General features: G+C 44.2%; 1 protein-coding gene across 1 annotated transcript; it reads left to right on the top strand.

The window, feature by feature from the left end:
* The first annotated feature begins 74 nt into the window (after nucleotides 1–74).
* On the top strand, nucleotides 75–26,900 carry LOC128306659 (protein TIS11-like). The gene is made up of 4 exons (XM_053044241.1): nucleotides 75–256; nucleotides 358–1,653; nucleotides 20,739–21,391; nucleotides 21,516–26,900. Exons 2-4 carry the CDS (start codon nucleotides 1,594–1,596, stop codon nucleotides 22,411–22,413), a joined length of 1,611 nt encoding a protein of 536 aa, XP_052900201.1. The 5' UTR covers nucleotides 75–256; nucleotides 358–1,593; the 3' UTR covers nucleotides 22,414–26,900.
* Nucleotides 26,901–27,102: the final 202 nt, after the last annotated feature.

Genomic DNA, 27,102 nt, shown 5'->3' with positions numbered 1-27,102 from the left:
AAAGGTTTGAGAAGAACATTGTTTGAATAACGGCAAATCTTGTGCAGTTCTGACATTTTTCCGGTGAACGTTGAAACATTTCCGTGGACATTTTACTGCAGTGCGAAAAAATAGTTCGGGTACTCTATTCGTGCAGCAATTTCCGCGCATTGCAGAACATAAACCGGCGCGCACTTCAAGTTTGCCGTGTGTACGTGTGAATGTTGGTAGAGCTTCCGCGAATTCAACAGCGTTTCTTGGAAATCACACTCGAAATGTAAGTATTATTAAGCGTGAAAGCGGGAGTCAGAATTGAAATGACTGACGTGATTCAGTAGCGATATTAAGCTGTTTTTATATTGTTATCTCGCCCCACAGAAATACCTCAGTCATCCTCGGGTAAACTGTCACAAAGCAAAGGGCTCCCAACGGTTATCTACTCTCAAACCCTGCTGTTCCTAAGATACAGCGCGAACGAAGGGAACAATTTGTGGATAAGTTCTGCAGTAGTAGTGGCAAAAGTGAAATAATTGTTAGTGAACCGTAAAGATAGGTGTGTGATCCCCTTAAAAAGAAACCATTTTCATTTGCGTTCTGACAGCTGTCCAACAGATCGTCACCTATTTCGAGACGCGCACAAACGAGAAAAAAACAGATCCCGGATTTTTTTTCACTTGGCCTCCCCTGGCGCAACTCAACCTCCAAAGTCTACTGCGATCGTCCGCGCGAGATTCCGAAGTTAAAAATCGCCCACACTGGTACGAGCCCGGTTTCAAGAACTCTGCAATACCACCGAGAAAGTGCGAAAGAAAAAGAGGTTTGTGAATTTTTTGTAACAGTGAAAATCATTATTTAACGGCAAAAAATAGTGCATTTTCCGGAGTCGAGAAAAAACGAATACGCTATTTAAATACACGCGCGCTCGGTTGTCTCTCCCTGTGTTCGCTGTAACGAAAAAAAAAGAAAATCGCTAATAGTGTGCTGCTGGAATACACCTTTCCCAGGAAGTAGGAGCAGTTCCCGGGAAAAAAACGAAAGCAAAAGTGTATTTGCTAATTATTTCGTTTTTTTAATTGTTTGGAGGCTTTTGTTTTATTCCTTTTCTGACGGTGTGAATCTGTGGGGTGTGCGGTGTGTTTTTATTAATATTCGCTGGAACGCCGAAAAGGCAAATGATCCTTTCTTCCATGCCCGGTGCACCGTGCGAGCAAAAGAAGCAACTGCGAGTGTAAATGATACAACAGTGAAGTGTGCTGTGTGTGCGCGAGGCTCTGTTTGTGTTTGTGTGTGCGCAAGAAAAGATCGAAGGTAATCGATTCTTTTCACCCCCACGAGCGCGAATCAAAATCGACGGTAATATTCCTACCCTCGGCAACCGCGCGCGCGGGCTTCGACGTGTGTTTTATCATCATCCCATTCGCGTTATCTTCACAAAGCGCGCCGCCAACAAAAATCAGTGCCTGTCCGGGCGGGAGTGTGCGTATATGTGCCTAGCTGTGTGTTAGTTGTGCCGTGGCCGTACTAAAAAGCAAATCGTGCCTGCAAAGCGCGCCCCATCGTTTCGTCGTATAAGCCTGAATTTACTACGAGCGCGCATCACCGTAGCAACAAACAATGTCTACTGCGATAATGCACAGCGCGTCACTCTACGACTTTGGAGAGTACCCACGCAAGGTAAGGATCCCCGTTTGTAATATCCTGGTGACGTTACTCTCGCTGCACACATTCGCACAGGTTCGAGTGCCATTTTCTATATTAGTTGCGTTATGGGACAAATGGCGCCAAGAAGCGTCACTTGACCAAAAAGCCAGGGTTTGTGAGATCCTTATCCTTTGTGGTTTGATAGTTTCTCGTGTTGCGGAGTACAAACGATGGTTCATTTTTTTGCAAAAGAAAAAATATTTGCCCTCACTCCTTGAGGAAAGGAGGACCCTTGCCACATACTTCTTCCCACGTAAAATACTCTCCTCCCAGAAGGTCGGCTGTGGTAATATTTTTTTTTTCGAGTCGATCCAAGAGTGAAACTGTCGTTTGCATAAGGTTTATAGTTGTGACGATTTTTTGTTTTTTTTGTGGTACCCAACCCGGTGTGTTGTGTGGTGGGTGCTGCTTTTGCTTCCTTTTTTCCGTTTGTTTTTTTGAAAAGTATAGACCCGGGTCTGGTGGACACTACTCCGGAAGTGGAGCGCGAGCGCGCGCGCGCCCTCCCAAAGTTCGATCGATCGACAGCAGCCGCAACAAGCGCGCTGCGGCGCAGCAATAGCCCAAGCAAATAAGTCATAACTTTCACTGCTCTCCACGGCGTTATGGTGTACCGGAGGAGGTTGTTTTTTTTTGCCATGGTTGACTGGGAAGGAGGAGAACCCTCCTCCTTACTCTGTCAGCTTCTGCATATTGCCTGTCCGATTCCCCACACTCGCCGTGTTACGGCATGATCTTTCCCCAGACCACAGAGAGTCGAGGGAAAAAGGTGCACAATCGGGCGTGGTGGGGGAGGTCCTCGAAGTCTTTTCTGCGCTTACCACAGTTCCGTATTCATGCGGAACTAAAGGGACACACACCCGGAGACGTACAGGGAAAGAGACACTTCGATTCGCGGTCTTTAAATTCGCAATCACCTTCTGCAACGAAATTAAGCAGAGGGGTGTGACGAGTTGGAGTGTTAGGACTAATTGTTATTTTGAGTGTTTGCGGTGCAATCTGACTCTGATTCATGTGCCTAAACCAGTCTCGAAGAAAGATCCTGAACCTCCATTATGAAGATACATAAATCTTCAAAGATTTATTTTGCAAGATCCTAAGTTCCCCGAGTTTTTAAACAGTCGAATAAATCAAGTCGCTATATAAAGTGTTCTTAGACATTCATGAATCATCAAAGATTAAAGAACCATTCAGATATCCAACAACCATCCAGAGATCCAACAACCATCCAGAGATCCATGAATCTTTAAAGAGTCGGATACTTAAAGAGACGAATGATCGTATGACGATCACTACTTCCTAATATGATTAATAGGAATATAGGGATTAATATTAAAGAGTCGTAAGAATCCCTTTGAAATCAAAGTCTATTTAGGCGATCTCAACAATTCTAATTATAGAGAAATACTTCCCAGCTTGAGAGCTTATCCAAGATCCTCATTTTCCTTGCTGATTATCTAAAAGAACTTTAGTGAGATCGGATTTACGACGTGATCACACGGAGTAGGGAATGATCACAACAAACAGGACATAATAGTTGATAGATCAGAAGAGAACTCATAAGAAATTAAGTTCTACAGCTACTGAAGTCATTCTCGAATAAGAAGATCTTAATATTAGAGGGTTCTGACCACAAACTTCAAGGTGTATAAACCTTGATCTCCGAGAGAGGAGCACCACGGTGGTGTATACATTTCAAGACGAACCGGGTCCACTCCGGAGGATTGTGTCACATGATATCACCACCACGAGATTCAGACTTACAGAACCCACCCCCCACATCATTACTCTACTGCAACTAGAACCACTGTGCTCGCCAACTTATCTAGAACACAGAGCCCTCGCTCTCGACCACAGCACGATCGATATCTTCCTGGAAACACATGTTGACTGTTTGGTGGTTTTTGCTTGCCCCAATGAGACATATTGCGTTCAAAATACCTTAGGCCCCAGTAGCTCTTGCTTGATGGGTCCATCGCCATGTGATGGGACAGAGAGGAGACATATAAAAAGGTTTTCGCTCCATAGTTGATGCAGAGCAGTAGTTTACTTCATATATTCTTCCCTCCGTGATCATCGTCTCTGTGTGTCTCTTGGCTTCCCGGAGTCTCAGGGCTTCCCTTTGCGCGCGCCTCGGCTCGCGTTTGACGCAATGGTGTACGCGCGCGCGTTCCTTTCGCCACACAAATTGGCTTCAATGAGAAGAAATTGAATACACCAATTGATGCGTCTCTCAGAAGTGTTGTTGTGTCCCCGGTACTCCCCATCCCGCGCTTATACGTTGTGTCCAGATGGTTTGGAGTTCATCTCCTTTTTCGGGGAAGAGACCCCCCGATGCGATGGGTAAGGGTAGTTATAGTAGAAAGAGAGATGTCGTCGCTTCTCGTCGCTTTGGTGCTCCGTAAACAAATGCGGCCGCCCCCCAAATTGCGCGTTGTGGGTCATGCTGTATTAATTGCTCTTGATTTAAAATCACCACAAATCATTCTTGGTTGTGTTGGAGAGAGGGGCGTTGTGGTTCCATTTGTTCTTCTCCTTCTTTTTTGATGCTTTGCGCTCGTGTGACGGGGGTTGATTGTTGTCTATTGCTCCAAATTCTATTACTTTGGCGCCATGTGTGCCGGCCTCGAAGGAAAGTTCAATAGAATGTTTTTTATCGACTTTGCGACTTCTTCTTGATGTGTGTGTGGAGTTGATGCACAATGTCCGCGCAACTAACCAGAGACGTGTTAGAGGTGGTGAGTCTCGCGCACTGCTACTGCTGTGTGGCGTTATGACCGGTTCCTGCACGGTTCTCTCATTAGCATTGATTAGATTTCTGTTGTGCTGTTTTGTGCGTCGCTTTTTATATCATCATCACCCGACCCAAAAAAAAACTCTGCCATTAAGGGTGTGTGTGTGTGGGTTTTACGCCATGTTTGTGCGGAAGTTTGCCGGATTGTTTTTTGCATTCTTAATGTGCGTTGTGTTGTTTTTTTCCGTAACTTTTCGCTTCACCCTCCCTGGTGTGTTTCTTTCGCCCGGGGTTGTGTTGTGTATTGTAATGCAATGCGAAGATCTCGTTGTTGAAACGTTGCTCTATATAAAGCCGTTGTAGAATGTTGTGTTCCGCCGTGTGGCGCAGGTGAATCATCGAGCGATCACGAAATAAAACCCCCCCTCGATGTGATGGTGAGTAATGAATTTTTCAAATCATTTACGCTAACGAATACACACACAGACACCTGCAGGAGAAGAAGACCCCGGTTTGTGGCCGGTTTGGATAGATGATGATGAAGGAAATAAAACACAGGGGTAGAGGGTTTGTTTTTGCGCGCATACACTATACTTCCTTCACGCATCGTTAACCCCTTCTCTCCTCACACACACACACACACACGCATCGTTGTTGATTTTTTTCTGCAAAAAAAAAGTTCTGCAATAATATGCGCCATCATGATGTGGGGGCCACCCCATAACAACATGTCCGTCAGCGAGAGCCGGTAGAATGCAGGGTTCGTTGCAACACTTTTTCCGGGAGCGCAGAAAAAAATGAAGTGGAACAGAAAAAAAAGGAAGAGCGATGGGGAAACGGTCGCAAGGTCGTCACGGTCGTGTGTGTGTGTGTGTGCGTCCACGACTGCTTTGTGTTTGCTTCCGTTCTGATAGTAATTTTTCGGGTACGATCCTCATCGGGTATGATCCTCCCTACCCAGAAAGGGTCACCACCGTCACCCCACACCCCTAGATACGGTCGGGTGAGAATGAGGTGGGAAAAATAGTTCATGATATGCGGGTGCGTTGTTTTGTGCTGGATCCCCCTTCCAGTTTTGTTCAAAACGTTTCAAATTCTTTGGAACTTTTTGTGAAGCCACCCTCTCTCGACGGTGGCGTGCATATTTGCAACGGAATCGTTATTCTGCTGGTAGAATGTGTGGGCTTTTGGGGTCTCAGTTTCCCTCAGTTAACATTTCCCTGTTGCGCGCATCTTCTAACTGTTGTTATCTGCCATTGCTCCGCCGCTGTCAACCTTGGACAACAGTTTTCCCCTTGTTCTGTGTGTAACTGCAACTGCAAACCGGTGTGTGATCATGTGGTACATTTGATTTTCCCATCGAGGGAGAGCGCGAACCAAGCGTGGTGGTGGTGGTATAAAGGGAGTAGGGAAAGTCCCCAACAGAGTGTGTGACGTTTTCCGGATTTTGTCACACTGTGAAAAACCTGTTAACGTTTAAAAGGGAGGGTGGTGTGTGCGCATGTCTGTTTAAAAACCACGCCAAAGGGGCGGAATAGCTGATGCTTGATAAGGTGCGGCCCTTTTTCACCACCCTTCCCTTGTGCGATCGCGATCGCTTCCCCCTGTTTTTGTGTGGGAAAATGCGACACTGGATCAATGTTTGGGGGGGAGGAGGGAGTGTGTATGACTAAGTGATCTTTAATTTGGGTGGAACTCAATGGAGATATTGGTGATCGTGAAATAATTATTAATATGAATAATGCATTCCCTTTATGCACCGTAACTTTTTGATGCGAATATTCAACACGATATTCAGGAATTTAAAGGGTTTCTTAATAGGCTATTAAGAAGAAAAAACATGAAACTTTCTCATCACTATCAAAATTATAATATCTTTCAACGACCGATTACATTCTTCGTGTCGTAATTGTTTAATTCATAACTTTGTAGAGCTGTTTCATAACTGTCAAACCTTAGGCAGTTTAGGTGGAAGATCTTTTCCATAACTAACGTAAACCTCCGCGAGACTTAGAAATATAATCATTCTGTAAAAATATTTATTGAAATATCAAGTCATTCAAAGCAGTTCTTAAAATTCTTTGTCTAAATTACAATATTGAAATTGTAAAATTTTAATTCTTCTGATAAGGAATAAATAAATGTAAACGGAAGAAGAATAATCAGTTTCACAATGACAGACATTATTAATCAAAGTTTTGGAACGATTCTTGATGTAATTGACAACTTCTTATCAATCTCGGGCAATCTAAGTAAAGTTAATCTTTACTTTTAATAATTAACTTTTTAATAATTAAATTAGGTTAATTAACTTTTTAATAATTAAAATATTCCAAATGTCATTTGAATTCCTCCATCGATAGTTATATACTCATATTTGGACATCTTTAGTGATTTTGGCAACATTTGAAGGTAATTAGTTGCTGGAAACCCTGCAATATTTGACAAACGAGATTAGGTTTTAAAAATTTTCCCCCTTGCATTGGAAGATCAGACGATAAAAGCATGTATGTGAAGAATGTGGGTTAAATCTCTCCCCCTCTCCCCTTTCCCCCCACACCGGAAGAAAGCTTTTCTTCTCCACCCCGCGTTGGTTGGTCCGTGCGAATATTTCATCTTCCCTCTTTGTGGGCCGTTGGTTGTGTTGTTGATGAACGAAAGGAAAATTGTTATCCACAACACAACGCACCAGAAAGTGGATGGGAAAGAGAGAAAGAAAAGAAACAAAAAGGGGGAGTCTGAGGGTTGCGATGATCGCGGGGATGAAATTAAGTTGCACAACTCCTCGCATCATCTTCGTCGTCATCATCCGCTCACACACCCTGGCCCCGGAAGAGTCGGAAGCAAGATTATCTAAGAGGGACTAGTCTGTGTTGTGTGGTCTGGTGCAAGTTTTTTTTTGTTATGTTGTTGTTGATTGTGTTGTTATGTGTTCGAAACTTCCTGAAACCTTTATTCCACAGACAGAAGCGCACACATTTCTTTTTGTTTTCTTCACATGAAATAGGCGCTTTATTTGCTATTGGAGGAGGCCCGCAAGTACTTTTTTCTTTGTGTTGTTTTCGCCAGTCGCGCGCGCGGGAGGTTTTTCATTTCACAACATCGTCCATATCCCCTAAAAAAGTGATGAACACAATTCGATTGTGTGTTACGCGTCGTCGCGGTCTCTATTCCACTACCACAGACTCTTCCCTTTCAAACCTTTTGTGGCGCTTGAAGACGACGACGACGACGACGACGTTCCGCGTTCAGGTGGTAAGCGCTTTTGTTTTCTTCGTTTCGCGGTATAAGGTGGTGGGTCCATAACTTCCCGCTCATGCCCGTTCCGGGAGTATACTTGAAAAGTAAGAGTTTTTTTATTGTCTGTGTTAATGTTTCTATTTTTTGCTTTAATCGAACCATTAAGGCGTTCGGGCGTTGGGGTTTTTGCAAAGTCTTGAGCCCGTGTCGTCAATCTTCCAACGCCCCTGTGAGAAGAGGGGACTGGGAGAATGGCTTTCGGAGAAGAGTTACTATACCGGAACCAACCAGCCAAGTGGCCAAAGCACTCTCGCACACACCAAAGAACGTGGTAGAATAATTGCATAAATTAATCGTTTTCAATTTCGCTTCCACCAACCAACCAACCGAACCATTCCAGGGCGGCGAGTTTCCTTTCCCTTTTTTCATGCCACTTTTTCAGCAGCAGCCCCTGTGGTGGCCCCGTCTTCGGTGTTCTCGTTGAATGAATTCTCGTTTCCCTTCCATCAGCACAAAACGCGCAAAGGGAAAACACAACAAACACAAGCACACACTGCTCGGTTATACACTTTTACGTTACGATAAGTGGTCATTCCTTGCGCCATGAGCAAGAAAGAAGTGTGAGGGGGTATGATAGTAAAGAAAAAAAAAGGAAGTCAAGTGTAATGGCGCACTTTTTTGTTATATTCTGCACATGTTGCCCGGGGGAAGCGCGCGCGCGCGTGTCGGAAAACGCGTATGTTGATGTGTTATCATTCCAAAGCTCTCCAAAGCTTCCCCTGCGTGTATAAGCATGCGTATGCGCAACGTCAGTGTATGCACGGCTTGCATAAATAACGTGGTACCCATATTTAGCAGATAAATTCAAAATATGAACCGTTTTGCGTCACATAAACTCTTGGTTTGAAGTAAAAGTAAAAGAGAGCGTAAAGGATTTAGTTGAGTGACTCAAGCCACAATTCAATCCTCCTGGTGGTGTGTGGGGGATGATGTGGGGTACATCCAACTCCTTCCCTCCAATAGAAGTACTTACAGCTGGACACAGCTACAAGTGTACGACTCCCAACTCCACTGAAGGAAGAGCTCCACTTTAATGTATGGCAACTTTGTTTTAGAGCAGCGTAGAATAACTCCTTCTTCAATTTACTGCCACCCAATTTATGCGACCGGTCATGTGAAGCGCTGTGTCGAGCATATATATATCAGCCAATGTAATATAGAGTTGGGGGCTATATTCGGTTGCGCACAGAAGAGATGGGAAAAGAAGAGTTGTGCGCTCTCCCATAAACCACAATTGTGTTGCGTTCGTGAATTACTAATTGCTCTTGTAATGCTGCTAAATTATTTCTCAAGAACTTCAAAACACTGGAACCAACTTGAGCTTGGGAGCTTGAAAAGTATTACTTTAAATAACAAAAAAAATATATATATATATTATTTATGAAATAAAATTTAATTCTACCATCTTCGTGAGGATAATGTTCCTAACTTTTTTTTCTTCACCCAAAAACAACTTTTTACTTGCAAATCGCTTCAACTCCACAATGATTGCCGCGTAACACCCACGCAAAAACTAAACCGGGTTCCAGTTCGATGGTATCGCGCAAGTTACCCGAGGCTTTGGGGTGTTGGGAGTCAATGTAACGTTTCTCTTTGCAATGGCGTCAACAGCTCACGCTGATGATTATGCAGCATGGTTATTAATAATCATGGTGCCCCCCCATGATGATGGTTCTCTGTGGGTGTGAGGGAATCGATTGAACATTCCTCGCTTGAGCTTGTTGTCTGCAAAGTTCAAGCGTTCATACAGCCACCGAATGTTGTTGTCTAATAGAGATTTACTCGCGTGTATGTAAGAGACAAGCCTCAATTAAATCACTCCTCAGAAATTGATTTCTTGAAGGGATTTCCTTTAGTCTTCCAACAATTTCAAACATCTCACTAGATACACGATCCCATGAGCTTGTTGTCTGCTAAATTCAAGCGTTCATACAGCCAACGAATGTTGTTGTCTAATAGAGATTTACTCACGTGTATGTGATAGACAAGTCTCAATTCAATCAAATCTCAGAAATCGAATTCTTGAAGGGATTTCCTTTATTTTCCCAACAACTTCAAACATCTCACTAGATACACGATCCCATGAGCTTGTTCTCTGCAAAGTTCAAGTGTTCTTACAGCCCAATTGATGTTGTTGCCCCAAGGACTCAAGGGACAACTCTCAACCAAATCTCGTCTCACAAATTGAGTTCTTGAAGGTATTTCCTTTAGTTTTTCCAAAAACTTCAAACATCCTACGGAGATATACCATGATATATCCTCCATGATCTCTACGTGTTATTTCCAATAGAAGAGCCCCTACGCATATCAACCCCCCTCCATTAATGGAGGAACTGTGCGAGAGGCACTCCGCCACCATCCCAGACTAGTCCATTTCTTTCCCGACTTCTCATCTTCATTTTGCGCTTTTCCGCCAATTATACAACGTTGTGTGCCTTCTTTCTCTCTTTCATCATCAACACATATTGAAAGCGAAAATTCCCCCCCTCAACGGAATACGCAGATGATGATGCTCTTTTCTTCGATGTGTTACGAGTGCGGAACCAAGCGCGCGCTATACTACCCAGCAAGGGGGGAAAAAATACCCGACAGTAGCTCTGTGGAGTATTATTTCTTTCTTCCGCAATTTTTTTTCTCGTTTCTGCACTTCTCTCTTTCAAATCCATCCAGGAGAAAAGGGGGTGCGTGAATAGGTTTGATATAGGGGTTGCGTGGAAGAAGGGGTGGTGTCCCGCTTTTGTCATCTCGTTACCGGCTAAAGTTGGAAATACTTCTTCGCACGAGAGATCACGCGATCGCGGTTGTAAAGCAAGATTCGGGGGAAGGAGTTTATGTCCGGGAGTTAAGGGAACGAATGGGGTGAGTCTGTGTGCGTATTTTGTTACATGTGTGTGTGTGTGTGGAGTCGCTTTTTTCCTTTGGCATCTTGGTACTGGTCTCTAGTCTGGTCCGCCACATGGGATTGTCTCGTTGGTTTTGTCTTCCATTGCGTGCCAGCGGACTCTGTTTGGCGTTGTGTAATAGTGCGTGAGTGAAGAGATCTATTTTTTTACCTTTTCTTTTTAATTTAGGTACCTAAAACTTGCTCGATAATAAAAAAATTTGTGCTATAAAAATCTCCTTGCCATAAAATTTTGACATTCTTACCATAATGTAACAGAACAGGGTTACACTTTCGAATGCGAATTGTGTTTTGCTTGCGCATTGTGTACATCTGGCAAAGAAACTTTTGCTTTCATTTCATATTCATTGCAAAACTCCTCGGCATCTTTTCGTTTACCCGTGCAGGACAAACACAGTCCACAGTTCAACTCTCACACAACACCATACTTTTACAGCCACTCCAAAAATCGCATGGTGGCGCAAACTTCTTTTTGGCGTGAAAAAAGGCGCGAAAGCCGCGCAAACCATCACCCCCCCAGGACGAGACTCACCCCACACTTTTAAAGCCCACACACACACACACACCCAATCTGTGAAGCTGAAGAAAAAGAGAGAAAAAAAAACGGATGTGTGTAAGCGGTTCACGGTGTTGTGACCAAACCTTAAAAATTGGCAAACCGAAACGCGGGCTTGGGTAAACTATAAAAAAAAAAAACAAGAGGAGTTTTGTTGTGAGGGGGTGACTTTTACATAATCAGACGATCGTTTGTGTTGTTTTTTTTTCTTTTCACACTTTTTTCTCCACTCCGGAGTGTGTGTCCGGGTTTGGTGGTGGTTGGTGTCCGTATTTGGACGTTTATCCCAGCTTCTCGGATGAAATGTAAAATCAATTGAGGGGAGAGAGCTAAGAGGAGTTTGGGTAAGCATTGTTTTTTTCGAATGCAGTTTCAAAATATACGGGGGAACTCTTGTGTGTATGAGAGACAGAGAGGGAGTGGGAAGTATTTTTTTTTTTACAAAAATCCGAGTTGCCCAAAAAATGGGGAAAAAATCGAAATTAATATACCGGATATCCGGATGTGTCGTTGGTTTTTTGACCATCACCAACCACTAGCTCTGTCAAATTAGTAAAATAAGCACAGATATTGGCTCATTAACATTGGCCCCCACTATAGGGTAACCCTGCATCTCATTAGGAGGAATTGGGCTTAATCATCTTGTACTAAGTAGCAATCAAACCGGAAGGCGTGTATCAGTACTACAGCATAGTAATCTTGTGGTGTAACAACTCATGAGTAATCGGGGCGGAAGATAGTACCGTGTTGCATATGGGATCGAGGAGGGTGGACACCAACAATCTTGCGCCTTTTATAATTCACAAACGAGAAGTCTCTTTCATAAAACCAAACACAACAATCTCTCTGTTGTGTGTCTGTGTGTGGGAGGATTTTCGCGCGGAAATGTTGCAGATTGAGTTCATAATTAGTGGCCGGGTCCCTGCATCTCGCACAAGCCCCAAAAGCCCTTTTGTGGAGCGCACGACGAGTGGCAGCGTGTGTAGCCGCCCCCACGCAACAATTTTATTATGCTGCTGCTGCTGCTGCATTTTTGCGCACAGCCCACGATATCCATGCATGCAGCAGCGGGGGTGGTTGGTAACGAGATGAAAATTTATCACGTTATTCAATTGCTGCTGCAGCGTTATGTTACGCGCGCGCCGATTTCAATTTCCCTCATTTCCTTGCTGTCAATTTCTGCGGATCTCTCTCTCTCTCTGTTTTTTGTGCCCACACACAGATGTTGTGTGTGGGCGGCTTTGAAGCTCAAAAGTAGACAAGTCCATTGCACTCGCGTTGCAGCGCACTTTCGTTTTGTACAACAGAGAGACAAATAGAGAGAGAGAACTACCCCTGTGAGCTCGCACCCTTATCTGGGAAGTATAATTTATTATAATGTGTGTAATTCAAACTTCCTAAATCGGGCGTGTGTGTAAATGTTGGATAATTGAACTGTTAATTTCGAGTTTTTTGTTTTGCAATGTTCGTTTTCCAAATCACCCCCCCGAACACGTCCAGCACATAACCGAACCCTTGTAGGGATGTAATTAATTTATATCTTATAATGCAGGGTTTTGATTATTGATTCGCTTTTTATTTTTAAAAACAACAATAAAATTCCAAGGGGATGCGCTTCAGTATCCCCCTAAACCAAAAGCAAAAGGTAATGATGTAATGTCTTCAAATTTGAATAAGAAATAAAATTTATAGCGAAAACAAGAACGAATAGCGCAAAAAAACGTAAAATGAATCATCGAGTTAATAATGCTATAATTTCCTTGACAATGCTATAATACAATGCTATAAATACTAATATTTTTCTATAATTTTAGTATGATTACTAGTGTTGGGTGAATCTGATTCAGGATGCTAGAATCCTCCAAGATTTATGACCCCAAAGATCCTTGATCCGCCATTATTCTAAGGGTTCATGAATCTTTGGAAGTCTCTGGATTTCTGGTTTAAATAGTTCCCCTCACTTGAGGTTCATTTGAGTAACTCTTTTCAAAAACTGCATTAAGCGCAACTTTTTTTAAATTATTAATCTAATTTAGTCAATATTATAGCATTGTAATATAACGCATAAAATATCAGTTAGTATAATAATTTATAATAACTCATATGTAAACACCTCGATGGCGTCTATCTCTGCTGGAAGGAGAAGGCTGCTGTCTTGTTGATTGATTTCGTTTCGCAGGTGTTTTTATAACGAAATCCCCGTACTATGATGAAACTTTTTGCACAAGCGTCTGATCCGTATGCGGGGTTATCCACTGTATCCGTGGGGTGTAAAGTTTCCCCTTCCTAGCTAGCCACCCATCGTGTAAAGCGGACGTATTATAAGGTACGTTCCCCACAACTCGTCGAGACGCACAGCTGCCTGTTTGACTATATTTTCGAGTATCTTGACTCTCCTCAACCCCCCGGGGCTTCCCTTCCTTGTGTGTTGTTGGAGAAGCGAGAGGAAACCAAACATTGATGGGTGATGGTCGCTAGCACTACCCGAAAATAATTATCCGTAGACACGCAACAAACTTGTTAGTTGTGTGATGGGTGGTAAAACCCCAAGTGACTGCTCCATGTGTGTGTGTGTGTGCAAACGGCACCCCAACAAGGAGGGGCTCGTTTGAGACAAGACGCACTATACAGCTATGAGCAGCAGATTCTTTTTAAAATCGAGATATAGCAGGGATCAATTGTTGTTGAGAGAGTTGAAGTGGTATTATACGATCTTCAAGTAGAGAATTGGAGAATTACTTTAATTTCTATTTCTGAAATGATTTATTGTTAATATAAATATTATTGAAAAATTATGACACGAATTCTAATATTCTATTTTCCCTCAAATAATCTGATCGTTTATGGCTTGGTTCACAGGTTAAGCAAAGAAAAATACTTTTTGGACACAAATACCACCTTGCCAAACGGAACTTAAGGTGTCCCCCACCGGCGGCTCTGTGTTACACACTACCGCCGCAGTGTTTCCGCCCCAAAATGATCATTCATTATTCAGCAGGGCAGCAGGCTTATGCGATCGCACGATTAGTCGCGCACCAAGAGAATGTGTGTGAAGTGTAACGTACAAGTTCAGGCGCGCACCGCCGCGGAGAGCAGCAGTACGTCGTCCGGTGGCCTAAATCACCCAAGCTCAAACAAACGATTTTCCCTCCCATGTTGTGCCCCCGGAGTTCACACACAACACACAACCTTCCCAGATTGATTGTGAATCCGAGACAACGGATGGGGAAAGGGGCTGTATATTGGGAAGTTAGTATGGTGGCCTCTTGTGTCTTGAAAGATCGAACCTCTCCCATCACACACACCACGTCCCCCTTTGTCTCTTGGCTGTGGCTCAAAAACGGCTTGTGTGTGCGAACCCATTTCTTGCCGGTGTTTTTCCTCTTCCTTCTTCTTCTTCTGCTTCATTGCGAGTGCTTTTTGGCGTCGCGTTTGACCTTGACGAAAGTAAAAGCGTATCCGAAGAAGCGCGCTCGCGCATTTCGGACACACCGTGAACTCGCGGGGCCGGAATTCGAAACCTCTAACTCCCTTTCCTCCCCCCAAAACACAGCGATCGCGCGCGCGAACTCAAAGCTCCAACTGACATTGACCAAGCACATTCAATTGTGAATTAAAACAGCGCGTGCCCGACCGGGGACTCCACCGTCGTGCTGCTATTACGTGTGTGTGTGCGAATGTTGATCGCGCGAGGTGGCTATCAATATCCCCATGTTGTGGAATAGCAAACCACACGCCCCCCGGGGTCTTGGTCCAGGTTTGCACTGAAAATGTAGGACACACGACGTTTCGAGGTATTGGACAATTTGTGCCAAGACACGCGTCGCGAATTGCGTGCACATCACAAAACTCCCAAGGTGTTTGTCGATGGCGGGAGAGGCGCGGTTGTGAAACGTTTGGACTTCCCAATATCCGGGACTATGGAAAGAAAGTTGCCCAACAAGTCCTTCGCCTAGGCTTTTTGGATCCAACCGTAAAATGTTGTTACATGCTCGGATTCGCAATGCCGGAGCTCTTTTAGCTTATGTCACCTTTTAACGTAAACGCGGCAGATGATAAGACAAAAGTGTCATACAGTGCTGGTTCAAAATTTTCATTATCAAATGGTTTTGTTATGATGTTGATTGGCTTAGGGAAGATCATCCTCAGTTTTGGTCTAAAGTACGCAATATTTGTTGCTATGCCCTCGATGAAAAGTGAAAATCCACCCCAAAGCTTTTTGCCCTTCCCCTTCGACCTTCTTGCATGAGATCCGCGCAAGGCACGAGGCTGATAAAGACGGGAGAAATCTACTGTAAAAACTAAAGCATTAAACGCCGGGGTTGCCACTCTGCAAGTGTTGCACTTGCACCTTCGCGCATTTGCAGGAAGCGGGAAAAGGGCACTGATTTCTTTAGTCCGCTACCAACGGCCATCAAAGCACGCCCTCACAGAGCGCAGTCTAGCGCAAAAAAAAAGTGAAGGTAAGAGAAAAATCGATCGCCACCTCCTCGTCCTCCTCTCCGCTTGCTTTTGTGAAGGGAGCTGGTTGAGGAACTTTGCAAAGGGAGAGAGGGAGAAGGATGTCACGAAGACGTGAAGTGTTGTTACGGTTTTACCTTTTCACTTTCATTTTCACTCTGTGAGACGTGGAGGAGAAGTGTGCGGCACACAAGGCAACCGGAAGAGGAGTCGCCCGGGAATCACGTCGGTTAGCCTATCTCCCCCCCGACGCCCTGAGTGATCATTGAAAATTGAAAACTGGAGCTTGTTTTGCATGCAATAATGAAGAGAATTGAGGAAATCGGGCAGATTGTGAGGTTAGTTTTTCGCTTGTTATCTACCTTCGGTCCCAAGGGCGCCATCTTGGTTGGTGATCGAGGTGCCTGAATTTTGTTGAGGTTGGGAATTCCGAGCCAGAGTTGCTCTTAATTCTTCAGAGTTTCTAGATAACCCTGAAGCTAAACTCTCTGCCCAACGGAAGAGGGAGCACTCGAAAGACACCTTCCCGCACTGAACATATCTTTCCCTAACGCGCCGATAGCAGTAATTGCAGATCGCGTAAATTATCCTCTACAGCTCCCCCCCCCACCGGGGTTGTTGGAGCAATTGATAGAAAACCTCCGTGTGGTCGGTCAACCACTAACTTCCTTGTTGCCTTAAGTGGCGGTGTTGAGTGTGAGGGAGGGTGTAATGCTATATTTGACCGGAAAGTGCAGTGTGCTGCGGGTTTTCCTTAGCAGCGATCTTCGATTACCCTGAGGGGGCAGATGGAGGCAGCTCTAAAGCAACACTAAAGCGTGCCAAATGAAATGGAAAGGTGTGGTGTTGCGGTACAATTATTAGCATGTTGTTGCAGGTCCACTCTAGGTCTCCTCCCCAGGTACACGAAGATCTATAGGAGAGAGAGTGGGAAAAGGTGGTGGCGGTGTGTCACAATCAGATTCGCCTTGATCGATTCGGTTAGGTCCTCGATCTCCTCTGTCCTCGGTTCGGGGCGAGACCGGTTTTTAGATCGCCCTAAGGGGGGGGAGTTTCATTTGCACGATTTAACGGCGGCCCTCTTGTATTGCATCCCTTCCACCACTTGCACTTACTTACTGAGCTGTCATCCCTAACGTGTGTGCACGATCTCGTGGCTAACAAAAATCCTGAGTCTAAGGAAAGGTCTTCATGGTGGAAGTATCTCGTCTAATGCAGCAGACATTCGAAAGTTTAAAGTGTGTTTGGACTATTTGGACAAAATTATGCATAAACCTCAATTTCGTTGCGAAATGAGAATAAGAATTGAAATAGACGAGGTGGCAAAATAGCTCAAGAAATTTCCAGTCAAACTTCAGAATTAGACGAGAAATATTGGGCAATCCATCCAACGCCACTCGAGGAAAAAGAATTCCACCCTGCTACCGGTAACAAAATCCCACGTTCACTTTCGAAACGGAAGCTTGTCTTACATACGCTTTTATATGCTACGTGAAAACTCCGGTAATGCTACTGGTCTGGATATCTCTGGATGGCATGAATGTATTGCGCTACAAAACACCCCCATAGTCGTCCGTCTGCACCGTGTTACCACCATTGTGGCTGTGTTCTTTGGTGCGTTGTACTGCGAACTTCATGAAAACGGGCTCTCACTCCCACCCCAAAACGACGCTATAAGGTGCGAAGAAAGGAAGGAGAGAGGAAGGCGCTTTGGAACCGGTTTTCGTAAAACGGCGTTTTCTTGTGGGTCTCCTCGCGCCTTGGTTCGGTGCATAATATCTTTAACGATCTGTGGACTGTAAAAATACATCACCTTTTGTATCGAAATGTGTTCCATATTCCAAAGCTTACTTTGTTAATAAATATGATCACCTCTTCGTCCGGCCCAGTGTTGCGGAAATCTTTCGACAACTTTTAAGAACTTCCAGAGTTTGTGTCATGTCATAGCAGCAACGATTGCCTAATGCAGGAAACATATTTCTAATAACCGTGATCCCCACTGAATTGGTGGAGGACACAAAGAGACAATGCATATGGCAGGCGGGGATCTCTCACCGATTCACACCCCAGCCAGGGCCCTTTTCCTGTCGCACAACAACATATATGCGTGGGAAATGCCAGCCGAAAAATGGAAACAATAACCACCAACCCCTTCGTTACGGATGACATTTTGCCACTTTTGTTGCAACACACAAACAACCAACCAACCACCCCCCCTTGCGTAGAACAAAAACCACCACCCCATGTTTGGCTCCCACATTTGTGCAACACAATACCGTTGTTGTGTGTGTCCCTTGTTCCTTCCTTGTTTGTGTCCGGGGTAATTTGGCCAAACAAAAATTCCCATGTGTTCTCACTGTTGTGAAAGACACTTCCTCAGATCTCAGCGCCACTTGTCACACGTTGGGGTTCTGTGCTTACCTTCACCGTGCGGAAGTGGAGATTTTCGCACGACGGTTAAATAGAAGCTGTTCTACGTTAAGAGAAATAAATTTTTCGTTTATAACTTTAAAAAAAAACACACATTATTGTGATGTTTTTTTGCGGCCACGACTAGAAGAGAAAAGGAGAGAGATAAGCCCTAGATTCGCTTTCATTTTTAGTTTTTGCTGCTGGAATGTAGCTTCGTATTTCTTTTTTCCAACGCCTCCTATGTCTGTAGCTGCTCACGCAATCTTTAGACGAAGAAGAAAAGATTCCCAATCGGAACCGCCAGGGGCCCGATGTGTGTGTGTGTGTGTGTGCTGTAACGGTTATTTTGTTCGTTTGTTGTGTTTTTCCTTTCCTTTCCATCCTTTCCATTTCGATGGCATTCTCCTTCAATACGATTACGCCGTTACATCATCATCATCATCTCGCGGGGGATACCTTTCGAGAGAGATTCACATGCTGCTGCTTCTGCTGGCCCGGTGTGTAGCGCATGTACAAGAAGAATGAGTACAGGAAGCGAGCCTAGGAATGGCGCAACATAGATAATCGTGGCTATACGTCTTTATCCTTCGTCGATTATGTTTCATTGCGAAAAAGAGTCTTAATTCCAAGGGTTTTTTTTTAAATCACAATGAGCAATTGATTATCTTGTAATAAGAGTTGGAATTTTAGAAAACAAAGACTAAGGGAAAATTCGAACACCAGGAAGAGCTCCAAAAGTGCATTTATATCATTAGACTTCAATTACGGTGAAGAGAGTAACCCGCCCCCAGACCGGCTGCGAAGAGACCAAAAAACAACCGAGGAGGGTAGCGAAAGTGGGCTCGAATGTGTGGCGCCAACGCGCTGTTCCTTCTGAAAAAAAGCTGCCACAAGCCTTATTTTTTCTGTTGCCTCCCGAACGAACCACCACCGGGCCGAGAAATTAGGACACTTTCACTTCGGTTTGACCACCATATGCAACATTTACGCGAACCATTCGGTGGTGCCGCGCGCGGAGCTTGTTAGGGGTGGATGGGTTTTCTGTTGATTGCATGATTCAGAAGAGGGGGGTGGAGTGGGGGAGGAGAGGAATTATGACACAACCAAAAGTTGGCTGTGGCCATTCGAATACTCGACCCTTACATGTCCCCCGGGGGGACTTCCCCGGTTGTGTGTGCGTGTAGCCCCCGACGATGATGTTGTTGTCTCATGGTGTGTTCAATCATCGTGTGGAACAAGAAGGGATGAAGAATTGTAATCAAAACATACACACACTCACACACTCGACAAATGGAAAGAAAACAATACCACACGCCATAATAACTGTCATATGCACGCGGGCGCGCGTACGGATGTCCGAATAACGCCGGCTGTTTTTCGGCAGCAGCAGTCCCCCCCCCCCTTGATCTGTCGGTGACGTCCTTCGGCAAGGTTGTGAAAGTTTTGTCTGCACCCCAGACAGAAAGGGGTGGCGTTGGTCGTCGTCCTCGTGGTTGTGTTTTTGGCGCGCGAAAGCTGCTCTTTTTTATCAGCCGCGCGCGGAACCAGATGGATACGGACTTTTTGGTGTGTGTGCGCCGCGTTATGCAACGAGTGAAAGAAAGAAGTCCTCCGGGGGGATGTTTGGAATCGTCATTCGTTCCCTAGGGTTTACGGGGCCGCCGATGCCTGGTCAGTCTCACATTACGTTACACGCGCGCGTACTCCCCTATTTGCAATGTGTTTTTTTTTTTGCACGTGGTGTTCCCCCCGTTATCGATCGGCAGGCAAAAAAAAAACGGGGGTTGTTTCGATGAGAGCATTCCGCTATCAACATTCCGACAAGGTTTTTTTTTGCACAAGCTGTTGTGTTCGATTCGCGCAGTAACAACAACAAAACACGTCATGATACGTTGAGAGGTGTCTGCGCCCGGGGCCGTTATCGTATTGCCTTTTACTGCTCGAATGAGGAAGGGCCAGAGCATTGCGTTCTGTTGATAAGATAGAGCGACGAGGAGTGGCTGCAAAGGTTTTGTTGCTCTCTTTTATATGAAAGATACTATTTTCTAGTGTTTTATTCGATGAAACTTTTTAATGAAGATTAATTTTTCAGTAGCTTCATTCGAGACATTAGTCGAGTATCAATAGATTGATGGATCTCTAATGGATTCATGGATCTCTGATGGATTCATGGATCTCTGGCGGATTCTTGGATCTCTGGCGGATTCATGGATCTCTGGTGGATCTCTGATGGATTCTTGGATCTCTGATGGATTCATGGATCTCTGGTGGATCTCTGATGGATTCATGGATCTCTGGTGGATCTCTGATGGATTCATGGATCTCTTATGTATTCATAGATCTCTGATGGATTCTTGGATCTCTGATGGATTCATGGATCTCTGGTGGATTCTTGGATCTCTGATGGATTCTTGGATCTCTGATGAATTCTTGGATCTCTGCCGGATTCATAGATCTCTGATGGATTAATGGATCTCTCATTGATTCATCTCAGAAGTTCAGAATTTCCAAATGTTCTTGGACTTCTGCTACACAATTGAAATATTCCTAAGTACTACTAAGCCGTATGACACTCTCATGAATCTTAGGAAGATTCTAAGATTCATGAGAGTAACATTCTCATTGCTTACACATAATGTTTCACCAACAATAGATACTGATCTGCAATATGTGTTCTTTCTTTTCGATTCCAGAACCAGACAAACACTTCCCGAGGCAACACACAGATGATCGTCGGCGGTGGTGGTGTTGGCGCTGGCAACGTGCACAACATCACCCCCGTCGGTGGTGCGTCCAGCAACAGCAATGGGTTCGTGTTTGCGTCCACCTTCAACGTTACCGCTGCGTTGGCCGCTACCAACAGCAATGGCAACGGTCAGCAAACGCTAAACGGTAACCACCATATTGAGCAGCAGCAATCTCAGCAATCGCCGCATTTCCATCGTAAGATTCCGCTCGGTCGGCTGCTGCTGGATCTGGATGATACTTCCGCCCAGCACAAGCAGCAGCAACAGGCCAACAATGGTGGAGCCGGTGGTGGTGGTGGTGGCGGCGGCGGCGGTGGAGCGTCACACCATCATACCCTGTACCGTACCGCGTCTCAGCCAGCGACCCGTCAGATCGTGGGAAATCTGCTGGAGATGATCGCCATGAACGGGATCAAGCTGACCCAGGACATCAGCTTTGGCAGCACCGGCAGCAATAGCGTCAACTCGATTAGCAGCAACAACGGCAACAACAGCAACCAGCACGCTACTACTAGCAACACCACTTCCTCCTCCTCCGGTCACCGGAAGTTGGAACGAACGCAGTCCGAACCGCTGCCACAGCAAGTAAATACCTCGAGGTAAGTGTTTTGTTCGAACCCCCTTTTTTCTCGTGCCTGCCAAATGTTCGGAGTCGTTTACACAAATTTTCGCTAATCCTCACTTTTCCTCGTATCGTTTTTTTTTTTGTTTGCCAACAAACAGATACAAAACCGAGCTCTGCCGACCGTACGAGGAGGCGGGAGAGTGTAAGTACGGTGACAAGTGTCAGTTCGCGCACGGCATGCAGGAGCTGCGCAATCTGCAGCGCCACCCGAAGTACAAGACGGAACTGTGCCGCACGTTCCACAGCGTCGGCTTCTGTCCGTACGGGCCACGCTGTCACTTTGTGCACAATGCCGAAGAGGCGCGCAACCACAACCGCAACGTGGCGGCTTATCATGCACGGTTGGCTGCGGCTGCTGCAGCCTCTGCCGGCAACAACGCATCGTCCCAGTCGTCGCAGACCGGGACCAGAACCGGCAACGGTCCCAGTATGCTCAACAGCAACAATCAGCAGCAGCATCATCATGGACACGGTCATCACCACAGTCAACAGCAGCAGCAGCACAAGGCAATGTCGATGGCACAGCTGCAAACGGCCATTCTGCAGCACTCATCTATCGCTCATGTTCAGCAGCAACAGCAGCAGCAACAGCTTCAGCAACATCATCAGCAACAACAACACCATCACCAGTTGCCACTCAGCCCGGCACTGTCGATGTCCACCGGGTCGGATCGGGCCTCACCGATCGGCTCACTGTCGCTGAGCCCAACCACCTCGATGGCGAACTTCTTCCCGGAAGCGATCAGTCCCACGCTGCAGCAGGGTGGTGCCATTCCGCAACCGTTCCTCTTCCCAACCAGCCCACCGGCCAGTCCGATCGAGGGCCTGTCGCCGATGGGCACACCACCACCATCATCACCCTCGCTAGTCGCCATGAAGATGGGTGGTGGAGGTCACGCAGGTGTCAACAATATGACGGCTATCGGTATGCAACAGGAGGAACGGCTTCCTGTGTTTAATATGTTGAGCTCCGTCGTCGAAACACACTACTCTTAATCTACAATATCAAAACGCCCCCAACATCATAGGAGAGAGTGGCAGTAGAAGCAGCAGCAGCACACACCTTTAGGTACGGTTGAAAGCATAACTCTGTTTGAACATTTTTGACGTCCTTCTGTATGACGTAATATGGAAAAGATGACCTTTTTTTTTCAATGGGACTTTAGTTTTGTGTCGCACCAGCGGCCCCGCGCACGCACGCAGGGTTGGTGGTTTTTTTTTTCATCGCAAAAGATAGCGTGATGGTCAAGCCGAATTCTTGACGATCTCACCGTTTTCTGCTATTTGTGTAAAGAATTTAACATAACTTGCATAACTTTATCGCAGGTTGACTGTGTGTGCATCCTTTTTTCATCTGTATTGTGTTAAAGTTCCTGAATTTAAATCCAGGCGATACAGAGACGCAACACCAGCTGATAGTGTTGCGCCGCCCCACAACATATGCTACCGCGAAAAATAGGTCTCAGCTAATGGTGGGTTTTGTTTTGTTGTGGGGTTACACATAACTCTTTTGACTCTATTTATATTTAAATCTTATTCGAACGAGAAAGAGAGAGTGCATATTGCCTTTGTTTTTCGGGGATAAAATATGAAATGCGCGAGCTTGAGAGGAGGGAAATATTTACTAAACGAAACACGAGAACTATAATGGATAGAAGGAACTATTTATTGATTTTTCGCACTATATTTACACATACACCCTTATTTGTCGCCTGATTCAGTTTCTTATGTGATGTAAACGGTACGATAGTAGTAATATTATTGGAATATTTCTTTTTTAATAATTGGCGCGCTCGCTCGCTCCCCCTTATAGTTGTTTAGTTTTCATAAAGCTTTTGACCTTTTCGTTCGCTCATACGGCAAGCGAATGAAGTGATGAAACTCATGGGGGTGTGTGTGTGTGTGTGTGTAATGGCAAAACAGTGTTAAGTCTAGCAGGTGTTGCGAAATTCACCTGAGCGATAAAAACAAAAAAACAAAAACAGAAATTGCGTGTGAGAATAGATTAGCCGAGAAATAAGAACTGGGTGATAGCAGACACACACCCCTATTTCGCCATCTTCCTTACGGGAGGGTACACACACGCGCACACGCAGGAAACGCATCTGTAGCGGTGTGCACTTAACTGCAGATAAAGCAAATGCGCTTAAAACAGAATGAAAGGAGAGGGATAAGAGAGTTTGCCAAATAGAAGACAGAACTTTAGACAAACCCCACGTATAATATGACGAGAATGAGAGCGACGACACAAATACGCGCCACCACTGCTGAAGCTCATAATGCACTATCTGCTATTCGCTCCCATCGAATCCCGATATCTATCTACTTCTAACTGCTCTGTTATAACTTCTCCAGCTGTTGTACGTACAGCTACGCCACACGCCCATATTATTATTGTGTGCGAATGGGGAAGAACAGATTTGTAGTCACTAAACTCAGATTTATTTAATGATTATTTATTACATCTACGCAAACCACACATAATATGTCGGTAATAATAGAGAGAGGAGCAAAGACTACGCCAGTTTTTGGTGTGTTTTGTTTTATCCCTTGCACAGATAAGCTAATCTTGTACACATTATTATTCGTTATCATGAGCTTCGCTAGTACCCCTCTAGAGAGCGCTTGTTTGATTTACTACTACCCTTGTTTTTGGCACCTAATGCTTTTTCCTTTTCATTTTATTTCCTTTTCTTTTTATGAACGAACTGAAAACGACTCGTGCACGCAGTTATGAGCATTAATGAATTAAATACGTATCTAGCCATTTGTTATAAAATTCATACCCATCAATTATCTATTCCAGTAGAAAAGGGTTTCCGACAGAAGAGAGGAGGGGCTCGTCTCATCCAAATATCCCGCTTTTTCCATACATATGTATCTCTCTCTTTCTTCCCCAAAATCCCACAAGACCGCACAGGGAGTCATATTATTAAACTGATTTCGTTTTTTTTTTTATACAATTATATATTAATGTGCTATATTACACATACATTATGAACGGTACGAATTTTTTGATTTTTTTTTTCTCGCGTGTGTGAAATATGGATGATTATAATGAATTAGACAGTAAAAACGAATCGTGTGTGTCCGCGCAAACCGATAGAATCCCTTTTTTAATTTATTTTATTTATTCTCAACTTCCTTCGAAGCAAACGATAACAACACAACGGTTAGAAATGCTATGCACTTTCCCGCAAGAGATACGCGCAAAACGCGCCGATAATTTCTCGCGTATTGTGTCGCGCAACTGGCTGCAAATGAAGAGAACAACACCCCGCGCACATAAAATATGCAATTAGGCAGCAGCAAACACGCACACTCTCTTACGCGTACGTTCAAGCGCACCCTTGATCCTTGCCACAATAGATAGAGGTCCACTTTATTAACAGTCGATTCGATTGAAAACATCAGCTACATAAGCGAATTTCTTTGAATTGGCTTTACAATTACCTTTTTTTGTTTGTTCTTTTTTTGTAATTAGATACATCTTTTGAGAAGATAATTAAAGAATGATCCCAAATTAAGACAGGCCAATGTAGCCAAACTAGACACTGCTGGGACTCGACTCTTCCACCTATTCCCTAGACTGTAAAATAAGACAATGTAAAAGACCACACGATATCACGCTGGTGGTATAAGAAGCCGCCACATTTAATAAGAGGGTCAATTCCATTTTTGTTTTTGCCACGGGAATAGAGATTACTTACCACCAGAAGAAATATGTGATGCAAAGTTTTTTTCTTTTTCTGGTGCGTTGCAAACTAAAACGTATGTGTGTGTTTTGGGAGTTTTGAACACTAATTTAAACTTTTATATTAATCTTCCAAAAGACGAATTGTAAACGTTAAGGGAACGGGGGAGAGGGGGTGGTGTGTGCAAGAAGGAGGGGCGCAAGCAAAACAAAAGGCACTAAAACAACAACTACAAAAAAAAACAAGTGATCACTAAGCTAAAGCACGTTTAGATGTTATAGAAAATAAGCGGCCAAACCACCTCACACGCTCATTTCCTATTATTGGAGCTTCCTAACGCATTAGAGTGAGTGTGACACACACGCACACACAGACGCGGTGAAATGGGGAATGCAAAAGCGATTCGAATAGCGAATATTTTGCCCCCCACTACTGTTGTTACTCTCTCTCGCTCGATATGTCCGGAAAATGTGTGACATAAGCGCCATCGATAAACGGGAAGGAGATCAGCACTAACGGAAAGATCGGTGTACTGAGAAGACAACGAAGTAAAAAAAAGGGAGGTTAAGTAAGAGGTGGTAAAGGGGCGACAGGAACTAAAATCAAAAAAACACTGGATAATCTTTATAGTTCTTCCTTTATTTTCTATTTTGTTTGTCTTATACGTACGAGAAATGCTATTACTATTTTGTAATTATTATTATTATTATTATTATTATAATTATTATTTTATTACTATTTTATTATCATCGATTATTGTGTAAAATTAAAGGAAATAATTATTAATTTTCTACTGCGCTATTTACCTATATATAAACAAAAAAACACACATTGTACATTTGTAGTAATTTATACTTTCCCCGCGGTAAGGTCCGTGTTATTTTTTGCATGTTTATTATTATTTTTTTTTATACCCTATAATATTTACGGAACACTGCAACACCCCGTTTATTTGTTGTGTGTACATGCATATGTAATATTATGATTTTGGATTCACCAAGCGAGTGCCTAATGAAAATCGAATCGAATCACAGCAATCGTGTACGCGCGCGTCTAAACCACCCCCCAAACAACATACGCACACGCGCAGATGGGCGCTGTGTGGAGCAGTGGAACATTATCGCGGGAACGTGCGTTTTCCGTTTTTGTTGGTCCACCTTTGATATGGAACTTTTGCTGGTTGCTGTGTCACCGCACGGTTGTTACGACTCCAAAGAGCCTACGTTGATTGTTCTTGTCTTCCTTCTTAAATACACTCTTAACAAAAACACCAAGCAGAGCGAGCGTCGCTAACGCTCGAGCTATATGGCTTTAATATGTGCTTCCAACAGTAAATCGTACGCAAGAAAAAAGGAGTCTAACCCGCGCGAAAGTGGACAAATCTAATCGCACCGTGAAAATGATCTGCCACAAAGGGCTCCCATCGCGAGAAATGATCTGTGTTGTGTGGTGGGGATGGTGCCGTGCTGTAATCCGAATGCGTGTGTGCGGTAGATTTTCTTTCCAATTGTTCATGTGTAAAATGTAGCATTAAGGTAAAGGAAAACAAAAAATGGCGCAAAAGGAAGAACGCCACGAGTGTGTGAGTGTGTGTGTGTGTTTGAAGGGGTGGATATGCTTGACCAGCAAATATATAAATATATGATAACAACAAATGTGTATCGATCTAAGACGTTTCAATTATAAAAAAAGAGCAAAATCTGTTTACATCGCGTATATGTAAACAGGGGCAACAAGCGAAAAAAATTAAATACGAAAAGCAAAAAAAAACCCAATCGTGATCATAAACGTTAAACTGGGTGTGCTTGAGTGTGTGTGGGTGTGTACACGAACACGCACGAACACAGGAAGGGAGTAGGAATTGTATGATGCAGTCTCTGCGTAAAGGACAAGTTTAAGCATTAAAATGAAAACGAAGAAAAAAAACAATACACAAAACTATATAAAATCATAACCCAATCCGGATGTTTCGTTTCGTTTGTGTGTGAGA

Source organism: Anopheles moucheti, chromosome 2 (assembly GCF_943734755.1).
Source record: "Anopheles moucheti chromosome 2, idAnoMoucSN_F20_07, whole genome shotgun sequence".
In the NCBI taxonomy this organism is placed as follows: Eukaryota; Metazoa; Arthropoda; class Insecta; order Diptera; family Culicidae; genus Anopheles; species Anopheles moucheti.
This window is presented reverse-complemented; position numbering and strand designations above follow the sequence as displayed.

Excerpts from the sequence above, each read along its gene's own strand:
- LOC128306659 (XM_053044241.1), top strand. The coding sequence starts at position 1,594 with ATGTCTACTGCGATAATGCACAGCGCGTCACTCTACGACTTTGGAGAG. Across the intron at positions 1,654-20,738 it reads TTGGAGAGTACCCACGCAAG|AACCAGACAAACACTTCCCG; the intron begins GTAAGGATCCCC and ends TTTCGATTCCAG. Across the intron at positions 21,392-21,515 it reads CAGCAAGTAAATACCTCGAG|ATACAAAACCGAGCTCTGCC; the intron begins GTAAGTGTTTTG and ends GCCAACAAACAG.